The following is a 9,825-nucleotide window of genomic DNA, read 5'->3' as shown; positions in this document are numbered from 1 at the left end:
TTTATTCAAAAAAAACCGACAACATCAAAACAACAGCATTGATGAGGCAATAAGTTTCAGTTCCTGTGGAGGCAAAATAGCAACCGGGCAATAAGATGAAAATCATGCCCTAAAGTACTACTGTAAAATAAAAAGGGATATTAAAACCTCAAACGAAAGAAAAAGACCTCAGATTGTTCTAACCACCATTCTCATCTCTTGGTAAAATTTCATGAATCCAAGGTGTACATGGGAAAGGAGTACACGGGTATTTATGGCATCCTAAAACCTATTTGAAGTAGATCACATGCTTTCTTCAACTCAACATCCCAATCACTGGTAAAGAGAACAAGTAATAACCTTCAATTCTATCAAAGAATTGAAAAAATATAATGAATAGAAGACATGTTTTTGTGAGAAAAATGAATAAAAGATGTGTTACATTTCACATTAGACGACAACAGTATAAAGCACCGAATAGTAACAGGTCAAACAGCAAAATCAGATGTCTCGCTTGATTATCAATCGTCCGGCTTGATACAATAATGCTTTTACTGTTGGCAGGGGTGAGAACAATCACAGCCTGTAAAAATCAATTAAGTCTATTAGATTAAGCATTGGTAAAGCAAGAAGTTCAGTTGATAAAGACTAGATGCCTACTTACAAATCAGTTCCTATTTCTCATTTGGTCACCATTAGTTAGATGCACTCTCAAATGTCATCAGTGTCCGCTCAGGTTGGAGAAGAATAATTCCCAAATTTATCAATAATTTGTTGGTAGAACTTCCAAGATGGATTTGCCCCTGTTATTGCTCGCTGGCCAAATGGGTGAGCACAAACATAGTGTTGGACATTGTCAGCCATAGCTAGCCCTTCTAAGTAGACTCGAATATGTCCTTCTGGACCTGCTCATGAATATTAAAGACAAATTTGGACTCTGCATAGCAAGAAAAAAAAAGGAAAAAGGGAGCGAAACAAAAAGAAAAAACAGACATACAGATCATGTAAAATATTTACCTATAGAATTGTCATCTTCATCATAAAAATGGTAGGGATATGGAAAGATAGCAGTGTGCGGCTAAACAAGAATTCAAGAAAAGAAATGGATGAGAGAGATATGCAGAAAACTGAAAAATCTGATAAAGGTGATAAATCCATTCGGAAATGCCAAAAATGGTAAAAAGATGGACTCCTTACAGGATTACAGAGGGCCTTGTAAGGAGAGTCATCCACCAGCAACGTATTTGACGGCAAGTACTCTCCACTCTCCCATGGAAGATCAGGATCCTCTTTGTTCCATAGTTTCTTCATTTCTTTCAAAACCAATGGCTTTTCCACATTCTCAACTGTTGAGAACCCAGTGAGAGTGCACTTGGATCTATCCTGAACAAAATTGCAAAGATATCAACTGAATGCAGCTGAAATTAAAAGAAATATGTTGCAGATGCAATACATAATAGATAGCATTTCTCACTTCCTGCAAATGAAGATCATCTACAAGGAACAGTTAGAAACTATACTAGAAGCAAGCCTGATCCAAGAATTGGCATAAAGTATGAAATATGACCTAGGATACCATTCCGGCTGAAATGGTAAGTTCCAATGTTGCAATTAAGGTATGCGGAACCGACCGAACTAACGTACCGGTGGGGACCAGTACCGAACCGGCCAACCGCCAAAAAAAAAAAAATTCCACGATGCGCGCACGTCCGCGTTTTAGCCACAGAGTGGCATTAAATGCCCATGCGGGACCACGTGGGCTCGCTGCCCCGCGCTCAAGGAATCGCGCGTGGGCGTGCTACCCCGCACACAGACACCCTTTTTTTTCTTCTTTTTTTTTTTCCTTCCCTTCTTCCTCCTTCCCGAACTCTCTTCATCTCCTTTCTTCCCCTCTCTCCTCCTCTCTTCTCCTCTCTTTCCCCTCTTCTCCCGCGAGCAAAAAAGGGGCCGGAATCGTGAGCAAGACAGGTGATCCTCGTCGGCCCGAGAGAGGTCGGCCCGAGGCCCGGTGCGACAGGTAGGCTTCTTCTCTTCTTCTTCTTCTTCTCCTCCTCTTTCTCTTCTCCTTCCTCTTCTTTTTTCCTCTTTCTTCCTCTTCTTTTCTCTTCTTCCTCTTCTTCTTCTCTGGTGCCGGTACCGGGCTTGTATCGGTTCGCACTAGTACGGGCAAGGAGCCGTTCGGTTCCGACCCCTTTTCTATGACTGTACCGTACCGGTGCTGGCCGGTACAGATACGGTACAGGCTGAACCGATTAGTTTCAACCAGTACAACAGGCCCTGGTTGCAATAATCTTAGATAGATAGAAACAAATATTCCTTAAAGATGACCACATACATCATAGATGATATATCAGAAGGACCCTCAACTTATTTTCTATGGTAACTTTGCCTGACACTTCGGATAATTAGCATACATCAATGAGACCTTTCCCACTGTAAAGGCTCCTTTGTGGCAGGGGAGATAAAAATACAGTATCTTTTATTCATACTCCAAGGTTGCTTCAGCTCCAAGATTCACATATACCTTTCGTATTAGGTAACAAACTGTTAGGGCTACTATAATTGTATTAAGGAATAGTAGCTCAAGATAATTTACTGTTTTTCACTGAAGAAAATGAAGCGTTCATCAAGTAGAAAAAAATAAACATACAAACTATTGATGAGAACTAGAAAAGAACAGTGAAGTATTTCATAACCGGGTTTAGATACATCAATACAAGCAACATCATAATATTTCAAAATGAAATACTTCACTTACCCAAGATTAGTGTCTTTACAAAACACTTACCCAGCAAAACACTTACCCAAGAACAGTGAATAAAAGAAACTGCCAAGATTAGTGTCTTTACAAAACACTTACCCAGCAAAACAACAACCTATGTTTAGCATCCCCCATGAGATAATCAACCATAGCATCAACATTTTTTCTGCAGAAATTTTTAAGCCCATCAATGATAGAACCACAGCAGAAAATTCAGCGGAACCAAAAATGTAGTAGTAGGCCACCAACTGCATAATAACTTAGCTCTAAGATGCTTTCACAATGAAGAAAAAACACAAAGAAGGAAAAAGAAGCAAAAGAACAAAAAAGTGAACCATAAAAAATTTTGAAGACATTCCTCATTTTTGATGACCAGATCCCTATATCAAATTTCTCGAAGCAGAAGTTCAGAAAATCGTCACAGAATGGCCTTTTAAAGACTGAAATGCAATACAAAAGTGTAAATTAGCACCTAAATTTTTAAAAGAATGGCAGCTTGTAATTTAACATAAGATGTTAAACATCGCTGTCAATGTTCACCTGCTTGTTTGTCAATCCGTTTATCTACATTAAGGGTTTTCCGATAATCAAGGACAGCATCAGCCAGCACTCCATTAAGATCAAGAACAAGCAACTTTTTTTTAGTGCAACTAATTAATGATCTTCCTGGTGAAACATGCAGCGCATCCAGTTTCTTATCCTGGTTCTTAGTCAAATCTACGGAGATACAATGCTCCATAGCATGGTTCACTGATAAAGAAGGCACTTCTCTCCCATCCTGATAATGAGTTGCGTCTATGTGATTGCACAAAGGCATTACATTTGAAACATAATCTTTACGATCTGCAGGTTTCGCATTCTCTGATGCATTGGTATTACTCTTTCCCACAACTTCTATTTGTGCAATGTCTGATTTAGATGAACGCAAAGCAGAATATTTTTCTCGATCAAGTCCAGTTCTATACTGAGACAAGGAAAAAACCTTCTGTTTCCCCCTTTCTGCTTTTCTTCTTTTATTGGACTGAGTATTTTTCACAGTACCCAAGTTTGAACTAATTTCAGTATGCATTTTGCTTTTAGTCAAATCAACATGAGCATCTATGATCAAAGCACTATTTCCCTTCTCCTCTGATGACCCCTTAGTGTCGCCAATTGCTGTTCTGATACTAAAATTCTTCAACCTATGGCCCTTCCCTACAATCCCTGGTAAAAATGACCTCTTAGCAGAGGTGCCACTTTGAGCAGCTAAGCATGAGGAGCATACCATAGAACCACTGTCAGAAGGCCTTCTCTTGCCTCTTTTTCCATGCCTCCTACGTTTCCTTGAATTAGCAGGCTTTGACTCACTCAAGTTGGACTTCTTTAGTGTATCAGAATCAGTACTTTTCAAATTGGTGGATTTCACATCATTTTTCTCATCTGATATTCTTCCCCTATTCCTCTCTTCCATGGCCTCGACCCTATTTGCAACTGGCAAGCTATGCTTTTCCGTTCTCCTCTTCCGCTTCTCTCGTCCTAACTGAGTTCCTAAACACCATAAAACTAATAAGCTTTCTTAACGCATAATAAAAGAAATACACAAAGGCATTAAGATCTATTGATATTGAGCTTGAACAAGAAATGAGATAATAAAAGAGAAGAAGACAAGCTTCCCTAGACTGGAAACTATGGCTATCAAAGATACATTATTCAAATAAAAAAGCTCTGGTGTGTAAATTTATGCAGGCATACTCACATGACTGTAAATCTCACATGTTTTTACTGCAATAAACAGACTCGGGAATGTCAGGTCAGGATGCATTTCTTTCAAATCCTTATGATTTCTACGGATATGTTTTCATGGACCAATAACTCTCTTTCCCAATAACCATGTGAAGAAAGTACTTTGAGGTAAACCAAAAGGTAAGCGCCAAGAACTATTAGGTCACATATCATAAATTTAAACCTTAATATCAGAAAGCAAGCTAAAACCCTAATTTCCTGCTTTCCAATATCAAACCGAAACATATACTCCAAGAAAAATTAGGGAAGAAAAGCCAACTTCCTATCTTCTTCGCTTATATCAAAGATATATGAGACCTAGAACATCCATCTCAACTTCATTTTACTAGGCAAAAACTGCATGAAGAACACATAAACTAAGGGGAAAATTCAACCTAGCAGATAGTCTACTCAAATTAAAACAGACAGGAAATCAAGGAGATCCTTTCAATTTCATTTTTCTTTACAAAATCAGATCCATTGCACAAGTATTTGGAACAAATTAGTAAACAGAGGATTAGTCTCAAATTAGAAGCGAAAAGCCAAAAAACAGAAGATAGAAAAACCACCGTTAATCAGCATCATTGCTTCAGCAAATAATACCAAAGTGTGTGTGAGAAATCTTAAAAAGAAAGGGAAAACCAGAATACATGATCGAATTACAAGTAATGAGAGAATCCGCCATCCGACAATCGCCACGAATCGGCGGCGATCATTCGGACATTGGAGCACGAGAGTCACACCTGAGCTCGGGATTTTCCGGTTCCCCATCGCGGCTCCCTCTCTCTCTCTCTCTCTCTCTCTCTCTTTCTCTCGATCCAAATCGAAATCGAAGGGGAACAGTAGGTCGCGTGGGCCGAATCCCTAATTCGCCACAAAGGCGACTCTGCTTGTGCCCGCTGTGGTATGTTAGTTAACATACTCCTCTGCCACGGAGACCGAATAAAGATTTTCCTGCTTCCTAATGAAGGATTTAAGCTAAAGGGGATTGGATAGATAAAATACCGATCGGGAACAAGTGAAGGGAGATCGATGATCGGGAAGATCCATCGATCTCCCTTCACTTGTTCCCGATCGGTATTTTATCTATCCAGTCCCCTTTAGCTTAAATCCTTCATTACGAAGAAACTGCCAAGATTAGTGTCTTTACAAAATACTTACCCAGCAAAACAACAACCTATGTTTAGCATCCCCCATGAGATAATCAACCATAGCATCAACATTTTTTCTGCAGAAATTTTTAAGCCCATCAATGATAGAACCACAGCAGAAAATTCAGCGGAACCAAAAATGTAGTAGTAGGCCACCAACTGCATAATAACTTAGCTCTAAGATGCTTTCACAATGAAGAAAAAACACAAAGAAGGAAAAAGAAGTAAAAGAACAAAAAAGTGAACCATAAAAAATTTTGAAGACATACCTCATTTTTGATGACCAGATCCCTATATCAAATTTCTCGAAGCAGAAGTTCAGAAAATCGTCACAGAATGGCCTTTTAAAGACTGAAATGCAATACAAAAGTGTAAATTAGCACCTAAATTTTTAAAAGAATGGCAGCTTGTAATTTAACATAAGATGTTAAACATCGCTGTCAATGTTCACCTGCTTGTTTGTCAATCCGTTTATCTGCATTAAGGGTTTTCCGATAATCAAGGACAGCATCAGCCAGCACTCCATTAAGATCAAGAACAAGCAACTTTTTTTTAGTGCAACTAATTAATGATCTTCCTGGTGAAACATGCAGCGCATCCAGTTTCTTATCCTGGTTCTTAGTCAAATCTACGGAGATACAATGCTCCATAGCATGGTTCACTGATAAAGAAGGCACTTCTCTCCCATCCTGATAATGAGTTGCGTCTCTGTGATTGCACAAAGGCATTACATTTGAAACATAATCTTTACGATCTGCAGGTTTCGCATTCTCTGACGCATTGGTATTACTCTTTCCCACAACTTCTATTTGTGCAATGTCTGATTTAGATGAACGTAAAGCAGAATATTTTTCTCGATCAAGTCCAGTTCTATACTGAGACAAGGAAAAAACCTTCTGTTTCCCCCTTTCTGCTTTTCTTCTTTTATTGGACTGAGTATTTTTCACAGTACCCAAGTTTGAACTAATTTCAGTATGCATTTTGCTTTTAGTCAAATCAACATGAGCATCTATGATCAAAGCACTATTTCCCTTCTCCTCTGATGACCCCTTAGTGTCGCCAATTGCTGTTCTGATACTAAAATTCTTCAACCTATGGCCCTTCCCTACAATCCCTGGTAAAAATGACCTCTTAGCAGAGGTGCCACTTTGAGCAGCTAAGCATGAGGAGCATACCATAGAACCACTGTCAGAAGGCCTTCTCTTGCCTCTTTTTCCATGCCTCCTACGTTTCCTTGAATTAGCAGGCTTTGACTCACTCAAGTTGGACTTCTTTAGTGTATCAGAATCAGTACTTTTCAAATTGGTGGATTTCACATCATTTTTCTCATCTGATATTCTTCCCCTATTCCTCTCTTCCATGGCCTCGACCCTATTTGCAACTGGCAAGCTATGCTTTTCCGTTCTCCTCTTCCGCTTCTCTCGTCCTAACTGAGTTCCTAAACACCATAAAACTAATAAGCTTTCTTAACGCATAATAAAAGAAATACACAAAGGCATTAAGATCTATTGATATTGAGCTTGAACAAGAAATGAGATAATAAAAGAGAAGAAGACAAGCTTTCCTAGACTGGAAACTATGGCTATCAAAGATACATTATTCAAATAAAAAAGCTCTGGTGTGTAAATTTATGCAGGCATACTCACATGACTGTAAATCTCACATGTTTTTACTGCAATAAACAGACTCGGGAATGTCAGGTCAGGATGCATTTCTTTCAAATCCTTATGATTTCTACGGATATGTTTTCATGGACCAATAACTCTCTTTCCCAATAACCATGTGAAGAAAGTACTTTGAGGTAAACCAAAAGGTAAGCGCCAAGAACTATTAGGTCACATATCATAAATTTAAACCTTAATATCAGAAAGCAAGCTAAAACCCTAATTTCCTGCTTTCCAATATCAAACCGAAACATATACTCCAAGAAAAATTAGGGAAGAAAAGCCAACTTCCTATCTTCTTCGCTTATATCAAAGATATATGAGACCTAGAACATCCATCTCAACTTCATTTTACTAAGCAAAAACTGCATGAAGAACACATAAACTAAGGGGAAAAATTCAACCTAGCAGATAGTCTACTCAAATTAAAACAGACAGGAAATCAAGGAGATCCTTTCAATTTCATTTTTCTTTACAAAATCAGATCCATTGCACAAGTATTTGGAACAAATTAGTAAACAAAGGATTAGTCTCAAATTAGAAACGAAAAGCCAAAAAACAGAAGATAGAAAAACCACCGTCAATCAGCATCATTGCTTCAGCAAATAATACCAAAGTGTGTGTGAGAAATCTTAAAAAGAAAGGGAAAACCAGAATACATGATCGAATTACAAGTAATGAGAGAATCCGCCATCCGACAATCGCCACGAATCGGCGGCGATCATTCGGACATTGGAGCACCAGAGTCACACCTGAGCTCGGGATTTTCCGGTTCCCCATCGCGGCTCCCTCTCTCTCTCTCTCTCTCTCTCTCTTTCTCTCGATCCAAATCGAAATCGAAGGGGAACAGTAGGTCGCGTGGGCCGAATCCCTAATTCGCCACAAAGGCGACTCTGCTTGTGCCCGCTGTGGTATGTTAGTTAACATACTCCTCTGCCACGGAGACCGAATAAAGATTTTCCTGCTTCCTAATGAAGGATTTAAGCTAAAGGGGACTGGATAGATAAAATACCGATCGGGAACAAGTGAAGGGAGATCGATGATCGGGAAGATCCATCGATCTCCCTTCACTTGTTCCCGATCGGTATTTTATCTATCCAGTCCCCTTTAGCTTAAATCCTTCATTACGAAGAAACTGCCAAAATTAGTGTCTTTACAAAACACTTACCCAGCAAAACAACAACCTATGTTTAGCATCCCCCATGAGATAATCAACCATAGCATCAACATTTTTTCTACAGAAATTTTTAAGCCCATCAATGATAGAACCACAGCAGAAAATTCAGCGGAACCAAAAATGTAGTAGTAGGCCACCAACTGCATAATAACTTAGCTTTAAGATGCTTTCACAATGAAGAAAAAACACAAAGAAGGAAAAAGAAGTAAAAGAACAAAAAAGTGAACCATAAAAAATTTTGAAGACATACCTCATTTTTGATGACCAGATCCCTATATCAAATTTCTCGAAGCAGAAGTTCAGAAAATCGTCACAGAATGGCTTTTTAAAGACTGAAATGCAATACAAAAGTGTAAATTAGCACCTAAATTTTTAAAAGAATGGCAGCTTGTAATTTAACATAAGATGTTAAATATCGCTGTCAATGTTCACCTGCTTGTTTGTCAATCCGTTTATCTGCATTAAGGGTTTTCCGATAATCAAGGACAGCATCAGCCAGCACTCCATTAAGATCAAGAACAAGCAACTTTTTTTTAGTGCAACTAATTAATGATCTTCCTGGTGAAACATGCAGCGCATCCAGTTTCTTATCCTAGTTCTTGGTCAAATCTACGGAGATACAATGCTCCATAGCATGGTTCACTGATAAAGAAGGCACTTCTCTCCCATCCTGATAATGAGTTGCGTCTCTGTGATTGCACAAAGGCATTACATTTGAAACATAATCTTTACGATCTGCAGGTTTCGCATTCTCTGACGCATTGGTATTACTCTTTCCCACAACTTCTATTTGTGCAATGTCTGATTTAGATGAACGCAATGAAGGAAAAATATCCCGCAAAATCCGATAAAATCGGATGCCAGGTCAGAAAATCAGTTTTAAATTCTATCTATTTATTTATAACAGGTATAAATAAATAACATAACTATATTATGTTTACCATACCTCGATCCCGCAGCGGAAGATGGTCAAGGTACTCAGGAACAGAATCTGGTACAGGGCCAAGTGCTGGATCAGATACTGGATCAGATGCTAGATCTGGTACTGGATCGGGAACTGGATCTGGTGCCGGATCTGGTACTGATGGATCTGGTGCTATGCGAGGCCCGGATGTACGGACCCTCTACTTCACACGCACGCCAAGAAATGCAGGAAGGTAGGATGATGTCTGTATAGTGCAAAAACTCTTTTTGCAAATAAACCCCTGGAAGAAAAGAATTTCAAAAATTCTTTCTTCCCTTTTTTTTTTCTTTTCTTTCTTTTCCTCTTTCTTCCCGTTTCCTTTTCCTCTCTTTTCAAGCTACTCAAAAGATCACGAATCTCCCCTCTCC

The 9,825-nt window shown here is 38.9% G+C and overlaps 2 protein-coding genes across 2 annotated transcripts; both read right to left on the bottom strand.

Moving 5' to 3' along the window:
• Positions 1–320: 320 nt before the first annotated feature.
• On the bottom strand, positions 321–2,902 carry LOC149753106 (uncharacterized). Its single transcript, XM_089924176.1, has 5 exons — positions 2,840–2,902; positions 1,177–1,362; positions 997–1,057; positions 644–884; positions 321–562 (listed from the first exon to the last, which is right to left on the bottom strand). Exons 1-4 carry the CDS (start codon positions 2,888–2,890, stop codon positions 712–714), a joined length of 471 nt encoding a protein of 156 aa, XP_089780302.1. The 5' UTR covers positions 2,891–2,902; the 3' UTR covers positions 321–562; positions 644–711.
• Positions 2,903–3,556: 654 nt separating this feature from the next.
• On the bottom strand, positions 3,557–7,162 carry LOC149753105 (uncharacterized). The gene is made up of 5 exons (XM_089924104.1): positions 6,104–7,162; positions 5,922–6,003; positions 5,663–5,729; positions 3,723–4,259; positions 3,557–3,634 (listed from the first exon to the last, which is right to left on the bottom strand). Exons 1-5 carry the CDS (start codon positions 7,011–7,013, stop codon positions 3,557–3,559), a joined length of 1,674 nt encoding a protein of 557 aa, XP_089780230.1. The 5' UTR covers positions 7,014–7,162.
• Positions 7,163–9,825: the final 2,663 nt, after the last annotated feature.

The sequence above is a fragment of the Phoenix dactylifera genome, chromosome 7, assembly GCF_051530095.1.
Source record: "Phoenix dactylifera cultivar Ajwa chromosome 7, Ajwa_hap1_PhDact_Kaust_v1.1, whole genome shotgun sequence".
NCBI classification, from domain to species: domain Eukaryota; kingdom Viridiplantae; phylum Streptophyta; class Magnoliopsida; order Arecales; family Arecaceae; genus Phoenix; species Phoenix dactylifera.
Note: the sequence above shows the minus strand (reverse complement) of the source record. Positions and strands in the feature narration are given on the sequence as shown.

Coding starts and splice junctions, on each gene's coding strand:
- LOC149753106 (XM_089924176.1), bottom strand. CDS start 2,890: ATGGTTGATTATCTCATGGGGGATGCTAAACATAGGTTGTTGTTTTGC. Junction 1,058..1,176: donor ACAAGGCCCTCTGTAATCCT/GTAAGGAGTCCA, acceptor ATTCTTGTTTAG/CCGCACACTGCTATCTTTCC. Junction 885..996: donor TGAAGATGACAATTCTATAG/GTAAATATTTTA, acceptor ATTCATGAGCAG/GTCCAGAAGGACATATTCGA.
- LOC149753105 (XM_089924104.1), bottom strand. CDS start 7,013: ATGGAAGAGAGGAATAGGGGAAGAATATCAGATGAGAAAAATGATGTG. Junction 5,730..5,921: donor ATCTGGTCATCAAAAATGAG/GTATGTCTTCAA, acceptor AAATTTCTGCAG/AAAAAATGTTGATGCTATGG. Junction 3,635..3,722: donor CAGAAAGGGGGAAACAGAAG/GTTTTTTCCTTG, acceptor TTGCACAAATAG/AAGTTGTGGGAAAGAGTAAT.